Source organism: Tupaia chinensis, unplaced genomic scaffold (genome assembly GCF_000334495.1).
Source record: "Tupaia chinensis unplaced genomic scaffold, TupChi_1.0 Scaffold142134_1, whole genome shotgun sequence".
Classification (NCBI taxonomy): Eukaryota; Metazoa; Chordata; class Mammalia; order Scandentia; family Tupaiidae; genus Tupaia; species Tupaia belangeri.
The window spans coordinates 279,737-305,695 of record NW_006201985.1 but is presented as its reverse complement, the minus strand read 5'-3'; the positions used below and the strand labels follow the sequence as shown (position 1 = coordinate 305,695).

Here is a 25,959-nt window from a genome sequence, read left to right as displayed (position 1 = left end):
GAATGCTAATGCTAATGCTAATGAGATGACAGTGGCTGGGAGCTCCTGAATATGCTCAGAAACTCTGTGATTAAAGGGGTAGGACTTTTAGCCCTATCCCAGCTTTTAGGGAGAGGGGGCTGAGTTCATTCCCAATGACCAGTGATGTAATCAATCATGCCTACTTAATGAAGTCTTCATAAAAAAACAAAAACACAAACAAAAAGAAGGACCAGCAGATGGCATAATGGTTACATTACTGGACTTCCATGTAGTTGACTGTGGTTCATGTCCAGACCCGAAGGCTTCAAACTCACACCAGCTCATGTGTGTGCCTGCCTAAGATCCCAAGAGGAGAAGCAGTTAAGTGGCTTTATCATCTATAGACAAGAAAAAACATTACTAAGAATTTGTGGTGGACTAAAGGCAGCCCCCCCCCCTTTTTTTAAATTTAGACAGGGTCTCACTGCTGTGATCTTCCTGCATTAGACTCTTCCTGGCTCTTCCCTGGATAGGGTCTTGCTATGTTGCCCAGGCCAGCTGTGAGCTCACAATCCTTACCTCAGCTTCCTTGGGTGGCTGGGGTCAAAGGCATGTGCCACTATGCCTGACCTGTAGGTTGGACCAGGAATCAAGCCTGGGCCTCCCATCTTGTTCCAGCCTTCAAAGCATAGTATCTCAGAAGCACACATTACAGGTTTGACACAGCTCCCATCAAGAATTAACTGCCCTTCAATTTGGTCTGACCTGGACTGTTTTTGCCAATGGAGCATGACAAAGTGACTTTATTCCAGTTCAAGGCCTAGCTTTTAAGAGAACTGGCCATTTTCACTTAGCTCTTTCAGTCCCTGACCCTCCATCCCTTAAAAATCCATCTTCCCTTTCATTGGAAAGGCTCCAAGATTAGAGCGCAGAGGGGCCCAGCTGACACTAACTTTTCTACCATAGAATGCTCCAGAGCAACCTGGCTGCCACTGAATACCACCAAAGGACCCAAGTGATACACGCAGAGTATAAGACATGCTCATCTGAGACTCTTCTGATTGCTAATCCACCAGTGCATGTGATTTAATAAAATGGTTACTGTTTTAAACCAGTAAGTTTTAAAATGCTTCTTCCTCAGCAGTAAATAAGTAGAACAATCTTTCACAGAAAATTGCATTGTATTGTGTTTCTACCAAATAGAGGAACCTAGTTTTAGCTCCAACCTTGATCACCTCATATCCCCTTCAAGAAATTAAGCCTTCTTCCTTTGCACAGTGTGAAAGGCTATGTGAAGTCTTCACTGTAGAAGTGGACTCCCATTTCTATTGAAAGCAGGGATTCATAAATATTACTGTCCCTGAGAATTACCTGGGAAATTATTAAAAATGCTGGTTCCTAAGAACCCCCACCCAGATATTCTGATTAAGTGTGGTATGAAGCTCCGGAATCTGCAATTTAAGGTGAACACCCATGTGATTTTGATTCTGGTAGCCCCAAGAACGCACATGGAAAATCATGCCAATAAAACATGCCATGAGGCTATGAACTTATCCATGCAGTGGATGTAAAAAGAACAAAACAAAACAAAAAACAAGGCACTTGAGCTTTCCCTGGCCCATCTTATAGTCCCATTTATTGCTCTTAAGTTTTGTATCCAATTAAAAACACCATGATACACTTTGCAGAGTGTTTTAGGTTTTTCATTTTATTTTAGCCTCTTAATCCCTGATGATACAGAATGGACAGGAAGTGCCTAACCTGTATCTAACAGATGTCATACGCAGTAGCTCCAGGCATAGATTATCTAAAGCTAAAAGCCCAACCAAGTTAGTGTGACTTTGAGGTTTTATCTTTTCGAATTCTTTCTTTTTTAAAGGTATGTCAGGCTCTTCAAATCAGAAACACCGCCACCAGAAGGCCCCATCTTCTTCAGCATGATCACTATAAGGATTGATGACTAAGTTTGGATTGTTAATTTCCACAGCTCTCAGCAGCTTCTGGGCTTCCTTATCAAATGCCTCTTTGCACAACCTGAGAAAACAAGGAAGCATCTCTTTTCTTATACTCAGTTTCCTCACTGCCCTCCACTTTCTCTGTGAAGGATTTATTTCAGGAGGGGGAAAAAAAAAAAAACAAACAAGAAACAACCTATTCTACTAAAGTAGAAAGAGAATACTAACATGGATGGTGAATAAAGAAGGGAACTGAGAGATACAATGAGAAAAATATATTAAAATTTAAAAAAAATATTCTAAGAGCTTTATTCTTTCTTTTTAAGAATTATTTTTTGTTTTTAATTTTATTTATTTATTTATTTTGAAATTTTGCTATAGGGTGTGTGTGCTCGCCAGAAAGAGACAGAAAGTGAGAAATGGGCAGTGGCCACACCACAATCCTTTCTCTTCTATTCTACTCTCAGGATTTGGGGCATGCACACACATGCCCAGCATGTGTTTTAAGCCACTGGGCCAAGGGCTTAAGCTACAGTGTACTACGTGGGAGTCCAGTGTAACCATTACACCATTTGCTGATCCCAATTATTTTTATTTTGACCAGAGACAGACAGAGAAAGAGAGAGGGGAAGAGAGAAAGCAAGCCACCAAAACTGGGACTCAAACCACAGTCAGCCTATGGGAGTCCGGCATCTTAACTATCATGCCGCCTGCCTTCCCCCCACCCCCTGTTTTTTTTTAAAGACAGGATCTCAGGCCAGACACATGGTCTGGTTTTTAAGGGAGCCAGATTTCACATGGCCAAGCACATGGTTCAAATTCTAGAGCTAGAGGCTTAAAAAACACATCAGAAGCATGTGCATGGGTGCCTCAAGTCCTGAGAGGATAGAGAAATTATGTAGAAGGGATTTGTATTATGACCATACCCCATTGGGTACTTTCTTTCTCTGGCAAGTGCCTGCACTCATTGGTAATTAAAATAATAGTAATGATAACAATAATAATAATGACAGGATCTTGCTGTGTCAAGAATATCCTGCCTCAGCCTCCTCAAGTCTTTGGGTACAGGTATGTGGTATTACCATGCCTGGCTTTTCAGTTAGCCTGGCAACTGAACTCAGCCTCCTTATATGCTCCCAGCCTACAGAGGATAGTGTCTTTGCTGCACACGCTACTGAGGGTGAGCCCTCCAAGAACATTTTTTCTATCCAAATAAAACAGGACTACTAACAATAATGAGTAAAACAACTAACACATTATTAATTATGATACTAGGCACTATTCTAACTAACTGGCCTGTACTGACTCAGCTCTCAGTAACCATATGGGTAGATTTTTATCACTGTACCCATTTTACAGATAATGAAACCAAAAAAATAGATTAGGGGACTAACCTAAATTTTTAGTAAATGGTAGGGCCAGAATTCAAAGTCAGGTAGTCTGGCTCCTTAGTGCTCAACTCTTATTTTTTAAAGAATTATCTTTTATTTAACTTTATTTATTTGTATATTTATTTATTTATTTCAATTTAACCAGAGAGGGAGGAAGGGCAGGAGGAAGAGAGAGAGGAGAGAGAAAGAGAGAGAAAGCAGACTGCCAGGTCTGGGACTTGAACTGTGGTCGGCCATGTGGAAATCCAATGGCCCTAACCACCATGCCACCTGCTGTCCCCTGAGTGCTCAACTCTTAATCACTAGGCTATGTATGTCTCTCACAATTCAATGTTCTGTGAGAAGAAAATAAATAAGTGACTAGAAAATACTCAAGGACCCACACTCAGGTTGATTCTGAGGTCTGTAATAAATGAGTAGCTCCCCAAGTTCCTCATTACAAGAAACTCTTCCCCTGAGAAACCAATGAAGACTTACCCTAGAACTCGTAGTTTACATTTAGGAGACCTCAAAGCTTCATATAACTCCATAATTCCTTCACATCCTAACGTATTCTGTGTCAGGTTCATTTGTGTCAGTCTTTGGTTGCTGCTAAGCATAGAGGCAAGATCCTGACAACAGAGAGAGGTCAAACCACAGTACGCCAACCTATAGGGAACAGAGAGAAAAGACAAAAATAATTTTATCTTATGACAGAGAGCAAGCAGACAAGAAATCGGTGAGCTTGGAGTGGAGGATAATTCCAAAAACTTTAAAAAATGAACACAGTAGGGTAAATTCAAGGACTATGGTTACTTAGTCATGGCTCTACTGTGAGAAATGGGGTGGATATTATTAGAAGATATTCTTCATAGGTCTGTCACTCTCCTACATGTTTTGCAAATAAAATGCAAGACTCTGATAATGTTTACCTAGGCCATTTCCCAGGTTTGTGTTTAATGAGTAGCCATGAGGGATAAAATAATATTTCCACCCAGGACAAAGAGCAGGCTTACTTCTTGCTTGCTGTAAAATGGGAAGGGTGAGTATCTCAAACTCAATGTTGTTCTTCTTGAGTGTAGCCTACATCAATATGGGTTCTCCAATTCAGCCCGGGAGACGTGGGGGACAAAGGGAATGAACATGAACACGCTATGCTCCTGGCTGTTGCTCTGCTATACATAGTAAGTTCTTTGTCTCTGTTTTATGCCAGCGTCCATGAAACAGTAACAGGTTAACTTACTAGGTTATTAGTAGGATACAATTAAATCTCAAACACAACATTTATAACACCATCATTGTTGTGATAAAGAGATTAAACAGTCAATGAAAACATAGGAAAAGCAGCACTTTCATGGAAGAGTCAGGAGAAATTTCTCTGAGAAACTATTGAAGTCCTAAAGGATGAGACACATCACTGTGTCTGGGCTTCCCTCATAGATGAGGCACAGTGCTTGATCCAGAGGTCAATAATTTATGCTGCATAAATGAAAAATTACTAGCTAATATTAAGTTCTAGATTAAATAAAAATCTAAATTACATAAACTGTACCAGGCATGTAGGACTGTCAGCTCCTTGAGAACATAGATACCATACTGCAGATAGAAGATGATTAGTAAAATCTTCAATTTAATAAGAAAAATGAATTAAGAGAAAAATAGAATTTCTGAAGGATGACAGAACAAGGAAGACCCAAATCAGGCATCATTTACTTAATTCTTATCTGTCCAAAGCACTACAGGTGATAAAAAAATGGAAAATATGGTTTCTATACCAAAGAAAAAGTAACACATTGTCCATACATTTGAAATTCAGAGTCTTATTTCTGAGAGCAACTTAGTTTTGTGTCCTAGTTATTTTTTGTGCTCTCTCCATATACTAAAATACTTGTAGTTATACTAACCTCCATATGTCATTTTCCTAATGGAAAACTGTGAACTCACCCCAACCTCTGAATGTTACAGTTTGGATGCCTCAAAGCATCACACAGAATTTTCACTCCATCATCCTGTAAGTCATTGTTCCCAAGGTCCAGACTCCACAGGTTTGGGTTGTTTAAAAGAACAGAAGCCAGATCCAGACAACAAGCACTAGTGAGAACACAGCCCATCAATCTGCAAGGAATACAACAGAGAAGTGAATCACTCGATTGTGAGGTTTAATTAATTTCTTCATAGAAGAGATGCCAGTTGCTTGAACTTCTTTTGAGTCTTTTCTGTCTATAATCCAGAATGCATATGAGAAGGTCTAATATAACCAGTGAAAACAGATTGAATCTCTTAATGAGAGAAAACCAGCACATAAAACTCTTTTTATCCCAAGGCCAGCAGGTAGGTTGGTGGTTAAGATGCTGGACTACCATGGCCGACCATGGTTTGAGTCCTGGCAGCTTTCCCTCTCTCTCTGGAAAAATGAAAAAATAATAATAATAAATTAAAAATTAAATTAAAAATAATTCCTTTTTTAAGAAAAAAAAAAGACTTTCTATCATAGTTTGTTAGATATGGTTTTCAAGATCAAGGGTATAAACGATTTTTATCCATTCGTAATAGAATGGATAAAAGCATTCCCAAGTAATCCAGTGATCTCTCTGCTTTAAATTTTTAATACATTTTTTAAATAAAAAAGCTTTTCAGGGATCATCTTGAAGTGTTACCTCCAAAAGAGAAAGCTTCATATGAAAAGATATTTCTTCCAGGTCCTTTGCAGGGCATTCATGAGCATTCAGTTGGGTCTTTTTTTATTTTGGAAAGATTTTTGCTATAGGGCACATGTGCTCGCCAGAAAGAGAGAGAGAGAGAGAGAGAGAGAGAGAGAGAGAGAGAGAAAGCAAGAAATCACCCCCCAAAGGGGATGGCCATGCCATAATCCCTTCTCCTCCATTCTCCTCTTGGGATTTTGGGCACACATGCACATGTGCCTGGCGTGAGTTTAAGCCACCAGGTTTGGGACTCAAACCATAGCTGACTACATGGGAGTCCAGCAACATAGCCATTAGGCCAACTGCTGGTCCCCGTAATTGTTTTTAAAAATATGATGAACAGACATCCTTATCCTCTCTCAGGCATACTGAGAGAGAAAATAGTTTCCCGTATATTCTTTTCTCTAATAGAAATGAGTCTCAACCCTTCCTCTGTATCTTCCCTGCACATGCAGATGTCCTGTAGTTGAAACTACACAAAAGTAAAGTCACTTAAAAGCAAACCCACTCCAAGTCCTGAAGACGACAGCATGGGTGCTGAAAGGCATCACACAGAAGCTTTGCTCCCTCATCCTGTAGCCAGTTAGATCCCAGGTCCAGATGTGTGAGGCTCTTGTTGTGTAGAAGAGAAGTTGAGAGAGATTCACTGCTAAGTGAAGTGAAGTGGCAACGCCTCAGCCTACGGGAAGGACAACACGAGGAAAGATGGAACAACTGCCCACTTCCATGATATTTATATCTTTAAAAACGTTTAACGTTAAGATCCTTTATCTACTTGCCAACACTCTGTCTCAGATCAAACACCTTCCTTGTCAGCCTGTCTCACTTGGGAAAATTAGGTTTACATCAGATTGGTCTACAAGCTGGATTCATGTTCTTCACGATTTTTCTTACTATGAATCAAATGTTATATTTATATAACATTTATACTGTATATACATATAGGATCTTCTTACCAAAGTAGCTGCATGGACTAAAGGAGCAGGCAGGTGGAACAGAATAGGAGTAATCATAAATAAAGTAAGTACACTTTGTACATAGTAAAAGTGGCATTTCAATCAGTAAGGAGGAGACATATTATGCCATTAATGATTTTTGTACAATAGACCTGATACATAGGGGAAATACATTTAAACCATAAAACAAAATCAATTTGGAATTATTTTGTTAAGTTTGGACTAAGTTTATAATAACTTATCATGTATAAGTTGAAAATTAAGCCATGGCACTGGTAGGTGGCATGGTGGTTGGGGCACTGGACTTCCACATGGCTGAAAGTAGTTGAATCCCCAACTTGGTAGCTTGCTTTCTCACTTTCCCCTTCTCTCTCTTTGTCTCATTCTTGTCAAATTAATAACGATGATGATGATGATGATGATAAAATTACATAGATAATTATTTAAAACATTTAAACCATAAATAGTAGGACAAAATGGCATAAGTGTATTTTTTTTTAAACAGAAGAATTTCTAATTATGGAAAAACCACTAGAAGTCATGAGGCAGAATTTGACTTCATAAAAATTTTAAGCTTCTATATTCTAAAAGTGACCATAAGAAAATTAGTAATAAAGCCACAGGTTAGTAAATTATCTATAATACATAAGAATATATATGTGATAATTAATAACCATAATATATAACAAATATAACAGAAAACATCCAGAAAAAAACTGCACCCATGAAGAGGCAATTCCTAGACTACAAAGGCCAAAAACATTTTTAAAAAATCTTCAATGTCAAATAACTTTAGAAGTTATTTTTTATCTAGCTAATTAATTCTGATCCAAAAGATTGTGGACACCCAGTAAAGGTATTAAAATGCTGGCCCCTAGACTGCTGCTAAGAATATGAACAACCAACCTGGCAGACAATTTACCCATACCTGACAAAATAAAAAATTTGGATCATCAATTCCACCTCTAGGAAATGACCTAAAAAAATGAACAGAAAAATCTCACTTTGATACAGTTATACCAACAAGAACTGTATTTTCTTTTTTCTTTTAGAGAGATTTTTGCTATAGGGCATGTGTGCTCGCCATAGACAGAGAGAGAAAAGTGAGAAATCACCCCCTAAGAAGGATGGCCATGCCACAATCCTTTCTCCTCCATGCTCCTCTCAGGATTTTGGGCAGGCACGCCCATGCGCCTGGCATGAGTTTTAAGCCACCAGGTCTGGGATTCAAACTGTAATCATTGTGGGAGTCCAATGATATAACCATTATGCTATCTGCTGGTCCCTGCATTTTCATTTAATAGCATTCATTCTTAGTCCAGATTATAGAGCTGGTTAGGTAGTAGAATTAAGTTCTACATCCAGCATTTTCTAGTGAGAACTCAGGCAAGTTGCATTGTCTTTCTAAACCTGTCCTCCACCTGCACAGTACCTCAGATGGTACCTCACCTGTACTGTTGTGCAGGTTAAACAGATTTAGTACAGGGTCCAAAATAGACTAAAGACACCATAAATAGATGTTATTAATTTCAGGATCATTATCTTCATTAAGGAAGAACAATGGGAAAAAGAGACAGAACATGTGTAATAATATTTTCCAATTTTAAATTTATCTCAAAACGTATACTGGAAGGATGCAAACTAGGAGATGCTTACACGAGGCTCTGTAGAGTACACTGTGGATGCTTCAAGGCATCACTAATAAGTTTTACTCCACCATCTCCCACGGCGTTGTCTGCCAAGCATAAGTGCGTCAGTCTTTCATTGCTGATGAGAGCCAAAGAAAGGTCCTCACAACCAGCTTCTGTGAGGCCACAGCTTTCTAAGCTGCATGAAAAACACAAATGGGAAGAGATCCGTAAGTTCCCCAAACTCTTCTCTTCTCCTTCACAGGGAAATGGCCTGGTACTTACAACCCCTGTACCTTTACCACAGACTAGACCTCAAAACATCCTACTTAATTTATGAATTCTATTGCAGATGTGTACAGGTATGATGAAACAAAATGGAGAAGGGGAAAGGAGAAGCAAAGAAAATGACAGTAGGTTAAGCAGAAGGAAAAGAAGCCTCTAAGAGTAAAAGAGGCAGGGAAATAGAGGAAAAAGGAATGGGAAGGTAGAACTCATCTAGGATTGACAGATGAGCCAATCAGTGTCCAGATCCAAGTATTTACCCCTTTTAGAGTGTAATTAAGTAGGACCAAACAAAATTATTCTACAGAAAACAAAACAAAAACTCACGATAGTCGTTCTAGGTGACACGTGGGATGTCTTAAGCCCTCACATAACTGCTGTACTCCATTGTCCAATAAATTATTGGTTGACAGATTCAGAAATATGAGGCTCTGGTTTCCGGTGAGAACCTTAGATATACTTTGACAACAAACTGTTGTTAGATTGCAGGATTCCAACCTGGAAAATAAGACAGAAAAACAGAAATGATAACTTCTTAGAGAAAAATTACAGCCACCACCTACCTAGACAGAGTGGGGTTCTACCCGTCTTTGGGATCTTGTCAAATTCCAGCTTCCCTACATGGAACAAGAGTTATTTAACTAAACTACAAGGTTCCGACAGAGAATTAAGGAGAGTGGGAGGAAGAAACTAGACTCTCCTATCTCCATCTCTCAAATTCCCTGTGAAAATATGTATGGCATCATTTACATGGTATTCTCTATTTTACCTAAGAAGCATTTCCTCTAACCATCTAGGAGATGAGCTGAAAGACGCCTGTACCTTTGCACACTCTGGCTTCAGAAAAAGAACAGAGATGGGCAGGAAGTCATAAGCAAAGCTGTGCTTCCCATGAGCCCCCATATTTTCTGAGGAACCCACAGTTTTTGAAGAATTCAGTTCTTAGGAGTGAAAACAAGATTCAAATCAGAAATAGAATAACATTATTGCCAAAAAATAAAGTAAAAGAGAAAAGGAGACAGAGAAAGTGTCTACATGGAGACACTGCGTGCTTTGTTCATGGCTAGGAGTGCTGCCTGCTATTTGCGAGTGTAGACAGGCAGCAAACAGTATCCACCACACTTGGCACTGCTCTAGATCTTCCCTTTAATCAAGGACTTGAACCACACCAGTACTAGTTCTCATAAAAAACATGCATGTGCAGGGAGGAAGAGAAGAAATTCCCTACTCAGTCTAGAATTAGATCTCAATGAAGGACCTAGAAAATGGATTAAGGCTGCAAACCTGAAAGAGGTATGGGCTGAATTATGTCCCTTCAAAATTCCCATGTAGAAGCCCTAATGTTCAATGTGGCTGCATTTGGAAATAAGGCCTTTAAGGACCTTAAGGACGGACCTCTGGGAAGCCTAGCCAACTTTTTTTTTTTTTTTTTTTTTTTAAGTTTTTGCTATAGGGCACATGTGCTTACCAGAGAGATATGGGGGAGGGGGAAGCAAGGAATCATCCCCGAGGGGGATGACCATGTCAAAAATGCCTTCTCGGGAACCAGCAGTTAGCGTAATGGCTATGTCGCTGGACTCCCACGTAGTCAACTGCAGTTCGTGTCCCGGACCCGGTGGCTTAAAACTCACGCCGGGCGCGTGTGCATGCGTGCCCAAGATCCCGAGAGGAGAATGGAGGAGAAGGGATTGCGGCGTGACCATCCCCCCGGGGGGTGATTTCTCGCTTTCTGTCTCTATGTCTCTCTCTGTCTGTCTGGCGAGCACACGCGCCCTACAGTGAAAATCTCTCAAAAAAAAAAAAATGCCTTCTCCTCCATTCTCCTCTTGGATTTTGGGCACACACTCATGTATACATGTCTGGCAAGTTTTTCAAGCTGTCATATCTGAGACTTCATCTGTGAAGTTGGCCATGAGGGATCTAGCCACCTTAACCACCATACCATGGACTGATCCACTCTTTCATCATAGTGCCACTAAAACAAGACCCTTAGCTGCAAATTCCCAAAACCCCTTAAAAGAACATGGTAATTTTTATCTTCTTGTTGTCCTTACGATTGCTGTTTATGGCTATGACCAGCTGTCACGAGTATGGGTCCATAAAGTGGTCCTGAATCCAAATGAAAGCTACTCTTCTTCAGTAAAGACAAACTGCTGCTCCCAGGAATGAGCTTGCCAGGCTCTCACAGCACCTGTGCGAATGTATCTCTCTCTTCCAAAAGTGCCTGCTGTGTAATGTCCAGGTTGCCTAAGATTTTCATACTTTGTGTGTGTGTGTGTGTGTGTGTGTGTGCTGTGAGTGTGAGATTATTTTCTTGACATGAATTGGAAAATGAAAGATGACAGGATAGAGTTGTTGCTGGAGGAATATGATGGCAGATGCTACGTGTTTCCTGAAGGCAGTATGAATACACCTCAGATGACAGAAAAATCAGAAGAATGGTGTTTCCAAGAGAAGGAGCCTTTATACTAACAGGGCATTTATACTATCTGTGGCTCTTATGAGATCCAAATAGAAAACTAGAACTTTCCCCACACAAAATGTTAATAGAAGGTCAAAAAGACATTACTTCTCAGTGGCCGCCTAGTCTCACACCATGTAGTATTATATTATTATAAAGCTCCAATGACCTCTTCCAAAGCATTTCATTCAGTGGTGCAAGGAGCGATACTTGTTGACCCAGACAGATTGTTTCCTATCTGAAAGCCTAGTCTATGTCAAGGATTATCAGTGGGAGACGTTATTCAAACCTCAACTAAAAGAGGGAACCAGCAGTTAGCATAATGGCTATGTCGCTGGACTCCCACGTAGTCGACCGCGGTTCGTGTCCCGGACCCGGTGGCTTAAAACTCACGCCGGGCGCGTGTGCGTGCGTGCCCAAGATCCTGAAGAGGAGAATGGAGGAGAAGGGATTGCGGCGTGACCATCCCCCCTGGGGGGTGATTTCTCGCTTTCTGTCTCTATGTCTCTCTCTGTCCGTCTGGCAAGCGCACGTGCCCTATAGTGAAAATCTCTCCAAAAAAAAAAAAAAAAACCTCAACTAAAAGAGATCTGTCAAGTGTCAAGGCTTTTTGTCTTAGATCTATAACTTCCACTATATATAAAAACAAAACAAAACAATGTTTTATCTCCTTTGAACAGTTTTTTGCTACTACTGTGTTTTAATTTCAGAACAGGAACTAGTAACATATTTCTCTCTTGGGTTCCAGACCAGAGGTTAACAGTTACAGAAAATTCCTCATAATGTTTTAAAACTACTTCACAGCTGATAAAAACACAAAACTTCTACTTCAACCTGGTCTGCTGACAAGTGAACTCAACCCATGTTCAAGAATTTTCCAAAAACATTCCAGGGTTGTAGTATGTGAACTTCACCTCATAAAAACTGGTAAGACTTAAAAGAGAATCCTAATAATAGAATTCATCTGCCTATTTTCAAAAAGATCACTTCAGATTTTACTTTTTTTTCCCCTACACCTAGAATATAATTTGCTTCCCACAAATACAGACCTATCTAAACTTGTCATGCATCATGGTTTTGTCTTGGGACCCCCTGAACTGAATCCAGGGATTAAAAAAATGTTCGTGGTAAAACGTACTACAATGACTTTTGTTTTGTTTGATTTAATGGTCTTTCATTGGAAAATGAGATTTAAGCTGGCCCTATGAACAGCCAGTCCAGGCTGTAAGTCTATTTGCTGGAGAAAGTCTCAATTATTATTAAAAACTCAACACTTACCTTAAGTTCTGTAGTTTACACTCTGGGAATGTCAGAGCTTCACATAATGACTTTACTCCATTATCCCCTATGTTGCTCCCTTTCATGTCAAGATGCATCAAATTCTGGTTGTGAATCAAAGAACTAGAAATATCCTGACAACTGTCATTTTAAGAGACGAATCTCAACCTTTGAAAGAAAAATATGCAGGAGGGTTTACAAAAATCATCTCTGCCCTATGTTATAACATCCCTGTCTTTTCAAATCTAGCTCTTGGGTATTACATGAATATTACTTTATCTTTCTTATCTTACTATGGGTTTCTCACATTCTAGGTAAGGCCATAAATCCAAATTTTAGGATATTACTTTGAAAAACAATTAGGTGGAACCAGCAGGTGACGTGAAGGTTAAGGAGCTGGAGCCCAGTGGCTTGAAGATCACACTGGTCACATATGTATATGTGCCCAAAATCCCAAGAGGAGAATGGAGAAGGAATTGTGTCATGGCCATCCTCCCTGGGGAATTATTTCTCACTTTCCCTGTCTATCTCTGTCTCTCACCAGCAAGTACACATGCCCTATGGCAAAAATCTTAAAAAAAAAAAAAAAAAAAAGCAAGCAAGCAAGCAAAACAATTAGGTTACAACTTGGATTTACATTTATATCCTGACAACTGACACTTTCAACTTTTTTTGACCCCAAAGGAAACAAAGGTGAACATCAGGAAAAGTTGAAGAGAGTCTTGTAGTTTTGTTTGTTTGTTTTAAGAATTATTTTATTTAACTATTTTATTTTATTTTATTTTGACCAGAGAGGGACAGAGAGAGAGCAAGAGTGAGAGTGAGAGGAAAATGAGAAAGCAAGCTGCCAGATCTGGGATTCTAACCACGGTCAGCCATATAAGAGCCCAGTGCTCTTAACAATCATGCCACCTACAGGCCCTTGTAATTGTTAATCCCATAAATGACTATCAAAAATGATCAGAGTCACTCCTAATACTGCAATTAAAACACTAATTCACAGTATTTAAATCCTTTAAATTATCCAAAATGAGCTCAGTGCATCTCAACTCTTTGATGCATTTCAACAGCAAAACAGATTGTTACAAAATATGCACTGTCAGTTTGTAGACTTTGCCAGGTGTACAGAGACAGCTTGAAGCAAAATATGGAATAAATGAAATGTGCCTTTTCTTCCTATTTTCCACCTCCTAAGTCAGTTGATAGTAGATACATATGGTTCATCTACAATGCCTCTGCTAGCCCCAGATTCCCAGTGTGTTCACACAGCTAACTTCAAAACCTCCCTCTCCCCTTCTACTTGTGAAAAATCCTCTCCACTCTTACTCTCCCCACCCTCTAGCCAAGCACACACAAGAAAATAAGCTTTCACCCATTAAGACCACTAACCATCCTCATCTAGTCAAAGTACCTACAGCAGTCAGTCAATATAGAATGAAAGCTTAATCCCACTTGATAGAGATAGGGGCCTGAATAAGTAAAGTCACACCCAGGTGGCAAAAACTGAGACCAGTCATATAGGGTCATCCTCCACCAAGGGACCCTTGTATACTAAAAGAAGCAGCCATTTAACCCAAAAGAAAGCATTAGCTATTGTTAAGATTTGGGTTGGTGACATTCAGGGAAGAGACAATGTGGAAAAATGTGTAGGATGAGTGAAAAGGCCTTCCTTCCATGTACTCTTTAATCACAGCATATAGCCAACTGCCTTACCCCATCATGTGCAAAATCAGACCTACTCACGTTGCTTGAAATCTAAAGTCAGAACTCACTAAAAACAGAGTTGTTTTTTTGTTTTTGTTTTTTGTTTTAAAGGAAAGTATTTGATGGGAAGCCTATATCCCCCAAAAGCCCACACCTATTTTCAGTGCTAATGGAAATAAAGATCTATCATTTATTCAGGATTTAGTACATAATGAATACCAAATGGACTATGGGCACTAAATACAGAGAAAAGTGGCATCAGTTCCAGCTCCTAACAGAGCCAAGTGATAAGAAAGAGACAGATAAGGTGAAGAGCAAAAAAGCGAGAAAAGTATCTAATATTAAGTTAGGATCTAAAAAAAAAAAGACTGATAATATCAAATACTGGCAATAAAGAGCAGCTGGAATGTTTATATACTGCTGATGGGAAAATAAAATGGTACAACCACTTTGAGAACTGTTTGGGAATTTTTTAAAAAGTAAAAGATGGTTCTAAGAAGTAGCTACTCCATTCCTAGGTATTAATCCAAGAGATGAAAATACATGTCTCACACACACCAAAAGATTTGTAAAGTGTCATAGCAGCCTATTTAATTGCGAACATTGGGAATGACTCTGGGGTCTATTTAGAAGAGAGTGAGGGATGGTCCCATGGTCCAGTGCTTAGGAAACTGGATCTCACATGACCCACAGTGCAATTTGAATCCTAGCCCTGGATGCTTGGGAAACATGCTAGGCATGTGTGCATGCATCCCCAAATTCTGACCAGATACAGAAATGGAGGCAAAGGGATTGTGGTATGACCACATCCCATTGTGGGGTGCTTTCTCCCTCTCCCTGTCCCCCTCTTGAAAACACACACAACCTCTGACAAATTAAAAAAAGAAACTATAATGTATTCATACAGAGGGATACTAATTACCAATAAAAAGGAAACTAATATTGACATATGCAACAACGTGGATAAAAATATTTGGTGGTGCAAAAGTATGGACATCAAAAATACTTACTATAAGGATCAGCAGATGACATAATAGTTACATCCATCGCTAGATTCCCACAGTGTCAACTGCAATTTGAGTCCCAGATCCAGTGGCTTAAAACTTATGCCAGTCACACGTGTTACATGCCCAAAACTCCAAGAAGAAAATGGAGGAGAAGGGATTGTGGCATGGCCATCCTCTCTGGGGGGTTGATTTCTCACTTTCCATCTCTCTGGTGTTCTCTCTCTCTCTCTCTCATGTCAACAGCTACTATACATTGTGGACTCTCCCAGAACTAGTAATGCTCCCATGTCCCCAGAGGTATCCATCCTTCCTGTTGTTAGACTATTTTACACATGGATTTTATTGGGTTGTTGGAAAAGTCATGATACATTTTTGCACAGGAAAACAGAACAGTGCATGATGACTTTTCCAATGACCCAATAAGTTTTTGTTTACTATTGGTTTTCCTTAACAAATAAGAGGGAAAGATGAGATAAAGAAAGAAACTGGAAATGCAGCCACTCTATTACAGTGGTAAAGCAAGTGTCCTGCAAGTCTGGAAGCCACCTAACTGACTGCAGGTCTGGATCCCGAGGTTGGCTTAAAAAATACTCTGGGTGTACATGTTTACACCCAAGATCCTGAGGCTCTTGAGAGCTAGAGAAAGAGGAGCTCACTTTGAAGAGACCTAGTCAAGGGTGCTTCTTTCTCTTCTCTTCTCTTGTGCACATATATACATTTTCTATCATCAAAAGGAAGAGAAGAAGGAAATTGGAATAACTCCATTATATTTTTCATGCCAGACTTACAGTAGTTTTTGTAGTTTACAGTTTGGGTGCCTTAGTTCTTCATAAAGAGTCTTCATGGCTAGTTCATCAAGATAGCTATGACACAGCACCAATTCTCTCAAGTGTTCATTTGTATGAAGCACAGAACAGAGATCTTGCCAGCAACAAATAATGTGACCACCATCCTTTTGCCTAAATAATTGGAAAAATAAAAGAGCAGTGACTCTATTTCAGCTCATAGACCTCTCATAAGATGGCACTAGGGTAAAGGTAAGTGTACTGTGGAATAGCAAGAGTATGCAGTGCAGCTCTGGCATGGGCACAGGACACCAAGAAGTCTTCCTCTGGGCACTTGGGAGGCTGTACTTGTCAGTAGCTCCCCCATCTCCTATCTACCCCTTCAATATACACAAAAATAAAAACTACAGAGACTTGCTTTGAAGGACAAGAATCCGGAGGGAAAAGGGAGAAGTCTTCAAATACCTGAAGAATCAATATCAAGAAGAAAGATAACACTGGGTCATCAGAAAAGTCATGATGTATTTTTCTATGTTTCTCTATGCAAAACTGCATCATGACTTTTCCAACAACCTTATATAAGGGCCAAAAAGAGCATCATTGGGATTAGTAGGTAGACATTAGGTATAATGTGATACATACTAAGAACCACAGGGAACCAACCTAACCCACTTACCAGGTTTCAGCTGTGGGGTTTGAGTTTAACATCTTCTTCTCAAATACCATAGTTATAGACAGTTCAATGGACTGCAAACATTGGCAGTGTTTAAGGCAGAACGAAGACACAAGTAAATCGACTATTCCAGAAATATTGATGACAACCTTTGGGAAATACCCCATTGCCTGGTTTATAAATGCTTTATCTTGAGTTTCATATAGGTAGTGAAACAGTTCCAGAAATCCCAGCTGTGACAGAGAACATTTACTGGTTCCTAATATTTCCATCCACTGAAGTAACTCCCATTTTATCTCTAATGACATTTTACAATTAAAAGTCTCCTCCAGTTGTTTTATTCGATCTTCACTCAAAAGGCCAAACAAGAAGCATTTCACTTGCATCAAATGGGGCTCTTCATTAATTTTGTTTCCAAGTAAAAGCTTCAAATCTTCAAAAGACTGGAAGGAATGGTCACTAGCTTCCCAATTGCCTTTCAACATATAGAACATAGCTGCAAAGAACTCCTGAATATACAGGTGGATGAACCCATAGCAGTTTTCATACTCTGTGTTCTTTTGAAGAATATTCATATCCAAAAAAATAGAGACAACAGATTTTGTTAACCCATGCTTTCTGAAATTTTCCCTGTAAAACACATATGTCATTGTCTGTATTCCTTCAGCAGCCAAGTGGCATAGGCTCTTCAGCTGGGCTTCATTGGGTAGACTAGGAGAGCCTCCTGCTAGAGTGAACAAGCCAGAGAGGTAGCAGGTAAAAAGAGTTGTAACAGTTTGGCAGATTGATGCCACATCACCACCCTTCTCCATTTGCTGCTTCAGACAAGTACAAACGATCCAACACACTGGGGGGAGTTGGCACATGCCAAAAAGCATCTCATTGTTTCTTACTAAACTGAATGCTTTCGTGGCCCAGTCCTTGTCTTCAAAAAACTGGTAAATATACTTCTCCCTTGCACCCTCAGACATTCCTTGTAGCTCTACATAACGTTCACTCTTCAACAAAGGCTTTAGTCTCTTAGAAGCTGTGAGTCTTGTTGTCACTAATAAATACGCCTCAGGGAGCATCACTTTCCTCAGCAAACTACTCAAGAGGAAGGACACTGGGTGTTCCTGGGTCCAGTCTTCACACAGGATAAACTCGGGTTCCTCAAAGCCAAAGTTCAGTTCATCAAAGCTATCAACAATGAAAAGGAGACTATCGGGCTGGGACATGATCCTTTCAATGGGGCCTTCTGAGCTGGGCCAATCCTTTGATATCAACTGTAAAAAGCTTTTCTCTTTCAGCTGGTTGATTTCTTTTCCACTGAGATAAAAAACATAGGAAAATTTGTGCTGATAGAGATTGCCTTCTGCCCAATCTAACATTGCCTTTCTGACCAAAGTTGTTTTCCCTACTCCAGCAGCCCCCTGCAGCACCACCGTTTGTGGCTGCTCACCAGTTCTGACATCCACATCAAACAAATGTTCCAACAGATTTTCATCTTTCTGAGCAATTCTATGATGAAAATATTCAGGCCTTCCAAGCAAAAATTCCTTATCCCATATGGCACGGAATTTTTCTTTTATTCGAACTCTGTATTGTGTTCCATCACCTAAGTCAGTTAAGAATGGAGCAGGAAAGACAAACAAAAAAAGATATGCAAAATCAAAACAAATTCTATGAATTGTAATGTTAAGAGTATTGGACTTAGCCTAACTGTGATGGCATAGGTAATAAGGCTCTACTGTGCAGGGCTGGAGCCATGTGGGTGACCAGGTTTTGGACCCTGAGAAGACCTGAACATGTTGGGACCAGCAGTTAGTGTAATGGCTATGTCGCTGGACTCCCATGTAGTTGACTGCGGTTCATGTTCCGGAACCGGTGGCTTAAACTCATGCCGGGCGTGTGTGCGTGCATGCCCAAGATCCCGAGAGGAGAATGGAGGAGAAGGGATTGCGGGGTGGCCATCCCCCCTGGGGGGTGATTTCTCACTTTCTGTCTCTTTGTCTTTGTCTGTCTGTCTGGCAAGCGCACGCGCCCTATAGTGAAAACTTCTCAAAAAAAAACAAAAAAAAAAAGAAAGAAAGAAAGAAAGGAAGGAAGAAAGAAGGAAAGAAAAAAGAAAAAGAAAAAAACCCCTGAACATGCTGAGTTCATCTACAGGTGCACCATGATCCTGGCTGGCTGGAAGGCTGGGGGGAGGATTGTGGTATGAAAAGACCCTGTTCGTGGCCCTATTTTGTGCTCACTCCCTTTCTCACATGTATAAGTTTATTAATTAAAAACACTAGAAAAAAGAACACTGGACTTGGAGTGAGGGACATGAGGTAATATAGGATAAAACTGAACTGGTTTAGATTTTTTTTAAAAGAACATAAATCAGAGCCAGCAGGTGGCATGGTGATTAAGGTGCTGGATTCCCACATGGCCGACCATGGTTCAAGTCCTGGACCAAGTGGCTTGAGAGTCACATCAGATGCTCAGACATGAACAACATCCCAGGAGAAGATGGGAGGAGAAAGGATTGTGCGAGGTTATTCCCACTGAGGTGATTTCTCACTCCCCTCACCCCCTCCAGTAATTGCACATACCCTATGGCAAAAATCTAAAAAAGAAAGAGAGAGAGGGAGGAAGGGAGGGAAGGAAACAGAACTGATATGCAGAAAAATGAATTTGTGATGGAAAATAGATTACTCTAGAAATATTCACTCTAGAAATATTTTTTATACTTTTTCTCTACAGAGAAAAATGGTGATATATGTGGAGAACAGAGCTGTCATTCAGATAAAAAAGGAAGAGGGACAACAATTAATGAAAATAACCAGAGGACCTCAAGCAGACTTGAATCTACGAATCAAACAATCCACTTTATACAAACGACAAGATAAATGAATATATATAAATGAAAATTAGAAATATTTCCTGAAGAATATTTTAAAGAAAAAATTCCAAAATAAAATGAAAATACAGTTTATTAAGTGTGATTCCACCTTTATATTTCCACATAAATGACATTATCTCAGGGAAGTCTTTTTTTTTAAGAATTATTTTATTTAACTTTATTTATTGATTTACTTATTGTAATTTGAGCAGAGAGGGGAATAGAGGGAGAGAGGAAGAGATAGAGAGAGAGAGAAAGCGGGAAAGTGAGCTGCCAGGTCTGGGACTTGAACTGTGGTTGGTCATGTAAGAATCCAGTGCCCTTAACCACTACACCACCTGCTGGCCCCCAGGAAAGCCTTTTCTGAACCACAATGCTAGAATAGTTCTCCCTTTCATATAGTCTGAAAACACAGTATATTTTTCATTTGCAGTGTATATCACAAGCTGTAATTACTTTATCTATTAACTTTGAAGAACTGATACAGGGCCAGCTAGGTGGTGCAGTGGTTGAGGCAGCTGGATCCCACGTGGCCGACTATAAGGTCTGAATCCTGGACTTGATGGCTTGAAAATATGTCAGGTGTGTGCATGCATGCCCAAAAATCCTGAGAGAAGAATGAAAGAGAAGGGATTGTGGAGTGGTCATCCCCCAGCGGTTCTCAGTTTCTCTTTCTCTGGCAAGCACACCAGCCCTATAGCAAATTATTTTTAAAAAATTGGTACATTTGAATGGAGGCTATATCAATAGTTCATCATTGCATATCCAAAATCTAACACATCTTCTAGTGCAGAAAAAGTGCCAGATATATTTTTAAGTAAAAAATGAAAGATTATAGCCATGTAATTGGATATGTGCAACTTCTGAATAAAATAACATATAACTATATGCAAAAACTCAAATATGCAAAAATAACCTATATTATAGCTAAAAAAGAAAACAAGTTTCCAGGAAACATGTATGATCTTGACTTAAAAAAAAAAAAAAAGAACAAACTTTGTTTTTTGTTTTGTGCAAACAAACGTACAGGATGTGCACCAAAATGTTAATACTGGTTATTTCTAAACACAGATTTGGGGATGGGAAGTGGGGAGAGATAGACATAAACTTGCTAATTGTATATCTGTGCTATTTGAATCCTTTAAAAAATACACTTGATTTGCTTATGTGTAGTTTAAAAACAAAGATACAATATAAATAAACTAACAGATGGCAGCCAAAAATGTTTGGAAAACAGAAATGATGGCCCACCAGGCAGGGAGGTGAGGAACCCTATTTGTCAAAAACTAAAATCTATCATGGTTTTAGTTTAACCACTGCACATAAGGCAGAGGCCTATAACGCAGTGGTTAAATACTGTGTAGAGGTGGTTGGATCCCACATGGATGCCTGTGGTTTGAATCTTGCCCCTGACAGCCACAACTAGGTGCCTACACCCACGTGCCCAGAATCTTGATGGGATAGAAAAATGGAGGAAAAAGGATTGCCTGTGACCAGGTTCAACTGGGAGATGCATGTGCACTCCCTCTCGTGTGCACATGCCCCCTAGCATTAAAATAAATAAATAAGCCAAAATCGAAACCAACATCTTAGGTTGCTGGAAAATTGCAATAAAAAACAGGAAAAATACCTCGTGACTTTTCCAACAACCCAATATCATGAATCTATAATAATTCAAAGTGTGGTATTAGTACAGCCGTAAATTATTATGCTACCTGTTTTCTATTTCATCTTTATAGTATTTTCCAAAATTTCTCTAATAAGTATAGTTTACCTTTATCACAAATTGTCAAAAAGAATACATTGGACACATTTTATTAGGTATTTATGTCCAAATTTCTACGCGTGGGAGGGAAACAGCCAGTAGGTTAGAAATAATAACAAAATAAAAACTAATAGCCATTAGTTTCCCTCCATACCACAAGGATAAACTTCTTTACATTGAATCAGAAACAAAAGTAAAAGTGGGAATTATAGTCAAGATCATTTACTACAATGAGCAATTTTAATTTATTAGTGATTGGGAAGAAGTAGGTTCTAATTATTTCTTGAATGAAATAATATGTCTCATCAGAAAGCAAAATAGCTGGGTTCTGAATAAAGATTTCTTACCTGGCTCAGTTTTCTTTCAACTCTAATTCTATTTATAAACTCTTTGACTATGTAGAATTCAAAACAAAGTGGAGAAAATGGAAATGGTCTTGAACTGAGAAAACCTGGTTCTAGAAATTAGATTTTATATGGACTAGCAGGTTGCCACTAGCAGGTTACCACCCCTGGAACTCGATTACTGCATCATCTCTAATGGAAGGGAATCGACATGATATGTCAATTCAGGGACTCTTCAGTCCATAAAACACACATATGAATATGCCCTTGTTTATTGGATTGTCAACTTTTGACTGGGCATTTCCAAATACTGATTGATTTTTACATTAAAAAATTACATTAATCACATATATTTTTACAGTGTATAACATTTCTTTTTCCAGCATGATTACCATACATATTGGTCAAGACAAAGAGATTACCATCCACATCATCAGAAGCAAATAGTTTTTCTATTCTTTCTTTTTTTTTTATTTATTTTTTTTTTTGAGAGAGAGATTTTCGCTATAGGGCGCGTGCGCTCGCCAGACAGACAGAGAGAGACATTAGAGACAGAAAGCGAGAAATCACCCCCCAGGGGGGGATGGTCACGCTGCAATCCCTTCTCCTCCATTCTCCTCTTCAGGATCTTGGGCACTCACACACATGCGCCCGGCGTGAGCTTAAGCCACCGGGTCCGGGACGCGAACTGCAGTTGACTACGGGGGAGTCCAGCAACATAGCCATTACACTAACTGCTGGTTCCCATAGTTTTTCATTTTTAAACATACTTTTTTTCCCTTTTTCTTCCCCTGACACCTTCCCTCCTCTATCCACCCCCCACATTATCCCTATCCTTACTAGCTCTAGTATTTACCATTACCCTCTCTGCTGCTATACCTTTTGAAACTTTCACTTTCTGCCAAAGAATACAGATAATCAGCATATATTGAGTGGCACCACCACATTTTTTTTTTTTTGAGAGATTTTTGCTTAAGGGCACATGCACTCACCAGAGACACGGAGAGACAGAACGCAAGAAATCATCCCTAGAGTGGATGACCACACTGCAGTCCCTTCTGCTCTTGGGATTTTGGACACGCACACACATGCGCCTGGCAAGAGTTTCAAGTCACTGGGTCTGGGACTCAGACCGCAGTCGACCATGTGGGAATCCAGTGACATAACCACTACACCATCTGCTGGTCCCACGAAATACTACTTTCTTGAGATCCTGAATTAACATGACCCAAATTTGGATCAGACAGCCAGTTTTGTTGACTCTTTTTGAATAATTTTCAAGGAACAAGTCAGATATTACAAGGGGTTAGCAAGAGTTTAATAATGGTCCCCTTAGGGGACCAGCAGGTGGCACAATGGTTATATTACTCCCTCATGGCTGACCATGGTTCAAGTCCCAGACCTAGAGGTTTGAAATTCACACCTGATGTGTTTGCGTCCATGCCCAAAATCCCAAGAGGAGACTGGAGGAGAAGGGATTGCAGTGTGGCCATCCCCCCTGGGAAGTGATTTATCACTTTCTGTCTGTCTGTCTGTTTCTGTCTCTCTGGTGAGCACATGTGCCCTCTAGCAAAAAATTTCTTTAAAAACATAATTGTCTCCTATGAACAACATCCCAATTGTACTTCAAAAGGATACATGAGGCTCAGCTGCAATGGTGTATGTGGCAGGGTGCTGCTGCAGGAGGCTGGGGTTACCTGGAGGCCCAGGTTCAGATCTTATACCAACCTGAACTGGCTGAGTGTGACAGCATATGCCTATAATCCTAGCTAACTGGAAGACTGCCCCAAAACATCACAATGGAGAAAAATACCTTTCTCATTCTCTCTCTCACCTCCATATACATACTCTTTCACTTATTAAAAAGAAAATCTACCATGTCTCCCAAACCAGACGAAAACCTATCTACTCACCCAGCACTGCCTCCTGATCTGCTTGTGCCTCTTCAGTGTTGGTGTCTTCTAGTTTTACGGTCTGGGCTGTCCCTGTAATAGGTTCCAAGAGAAATATGAGATGTAGCAAAACTGAGGTAAGCTTAGGTGATGGCCAGAAGAGGGGCCAGTATTTTCCTCAGTGGTCCAGTTATATGACCATTTGGGTTTAAGAAAACGAGTCTACTGAGCCTCAGACTCTACCAGCTTAGCTCAGGGGAAGAAGACGCAGTACAACCACAGAAGCAGGAGGCCCCTTGTCATGCCTCCCACCCTGTAACTCTAGGGCAAGTGCTGGAGCATAGTGCTCAGTCCCCTTGCCTATACTGATCTCGGAAATGGCGAGGCTCAGAGGAGATAATGGATATATACATAGTACCTGTAAAGTCTTGTATGTGAATAAGGTTAGGTGTCTATAATATCTTGTACCCAGTAATGACTAAAAATACTGGCTTGGCCTATGCCTTTTAATAATTTTTAGCCTATTCCTCCTTTTTCAGGAAATATGTTAAATCATATTTGAGCTTCCTCAAAATTAAGTCTAACCTATAAGTTTATTTGTAGTTTTGGCAAAGGACATACTAAATGAGACTATTCCTATAGTTCATCATTTTGATTGGTCCAAGATGGATGAATTGTTCCCAGAAGAAGCCAGGCTGAGTAATAGTACTCAAAACTCTCCTGCCTCTTCACTGTTCCTTAAATGACCCAACAAGGTCCCCATGTCTAAGACTACCATAGCTTGTATTACACATAAGGGTTTGATCTTTAATTCCTTCTTACAGAATTATTCTAGACTCTAGGAAACCCTTACTTCTCCCCACCCCAAGTTCTGTCCCCAGCATCACTCACAATTTATCTCTGCTTTTGCTCTCTCACAGAGACCCTTCAGGTTCATCTTGCCAAAGATTTTGAGAGTCACATTCCAGGCCAGCTCTCCTGGATAGTATTTTTTAATCAGGTTAGCCAGATCCTCCCGCTTGGCCTTCTTCATTTCAGTCCAAGGAATTGGACAGTGCCCAGGTTCCATGGTCTCCTTGAGGAGTAACTTGAACTTATTTAGTTCCTCTTTGTTTAGTTCCTCCAAATACAATAGCAATCCAAAATCAGAAAAGAAGGAAGATGATGATGAATCTGTCATCTTGTCTATGGATCAGTATTCAGGCTTCAGTGAGGAAAAATAATCAGTAGAACATGGAATAAATTAGACCAATGGAAAAACAAACTAGAAATGAAATACCAGGGACTAGCAGATGGCATAGCAGTTATGTCACTGGCCTTCCACATGACTGACTGGTTCGAGTCCTGGACCCAGTGGCTTGAAAATCACGCTGGATGCATATGCGTGTGTGCGCAAGATCCTTGAGGAGAATGAAGAAGGGATTGCACCATAGCCATCTCCCTGGGGGATGATTTCTCACTTTCCCTCTCATGGTCTGTCTCACTCTCTCCTGAAGTGAGTGCACATGCCCTCGGGCAAAAGCCAAAGAAAGAAAGAAAGAAAGGGAGAGAGGATAGGAAGAAGAAAGAGAGGAGGGAGGGAGGGAGGGAAGGAAGAAAGGAAGGAAGGGAGGAAGGAAGGAAAGGAGGGAAGGAAAGGAAAGGAGGGAGGGAAAAGAAAGGAGAGAGGGAGAAGGAACATGAAATACTTATATATAAAAATAGAGATTTTTTTTCCACAAACATCTGTTGAAGGTCACTATATTAGGCTCAGTATTGACCTAGTGTCCTCTGTAATACATTTTCTATCATAAAGTATTCCTCTCATATAGATCACTGTACTGTTTACAAATGTTTATCTTATGATGAAATTACATCCTAATAAGCCAACTGTAAATTGAAAATGCATTTAATATGCCTAACCTCCAGAATATCTGAGCATCACCTAGCCTACTTTAAAAATGTTCAGAACATCATTTACATTAGCCCACAGTTAGGCAAAGTCCTCTAATACAAAGCCTGTTTTTTTTTTTTTTTTTTTTGAGAGGTTTTTGCTATAGGGTTCATTTGCTCACCAGAGAGACAGAGAGACAGAAAGCGAGAAATCACCCCCAGCGGGGGATGGCCACAATCCCTTCTCCTCCATCTTCCTCCTGGGATCTTAGACACGCATGCACATGCAACTAGCATGAATTTAAGCCATTGGGTCTGGGACTCGAACTGCGGTCAACTACACGGGAGTCCAACGACATAGCCATTACACCAACTGCTGGTCCCTGCAAAGCCTATTTTAAAATACAGTGTTGAACATTTAATGCAGTTTATTGAATATTGTATTGACAATGAAA

At 39.9% G+C, this 25,959-nt stretch overlaps 1 protein-coding gene and 1 long non-coding RNA gene across 2 annotated transcripts; one reads left to right on the top strand and one right to left on the bottom strand.

The window, feature by feature from the left end:
* Positions 1-596: 596 nt before the first annotated feature.
* Positions 597-1,887, top strand: LOC102488782 (uncharacterized). Its single transcript, XR_336709.1, has 3 exons — positions 597-676; positions 928-1,075; positions 1,841-1,887. It is a non-coding gene; the product is annotated as an uncharacterized LOC102488782 (long non-coding RNA).
* NLRP14 (NLR family pyrin domain containing 14) lies at positions 1,846-24,830 on the bottom strand. Its single transcript, XM_027766299.1, is given in 11 exon segments — positions 1,846-1,995; positions 3,785-3,955; positions 5,231-5,401; positions 6,497-6,667; positions 8,601-8,771; positions 9,185-9,355; positions 12,597-12,764; positions 16,096-16,266; positions 16,769-18,362; positions 23,654-23,725; positions 24,524-24,830. Coding segments are annotated over 11 exon segments (3,285 nt in total). The 5' UTR covers positions 24,813-24,830; the 3' UTR covers positions 1,846-1,859.
* Between the last annotated feature and the right edge of the window lie 1,129 nt (positions 24,831-25,959).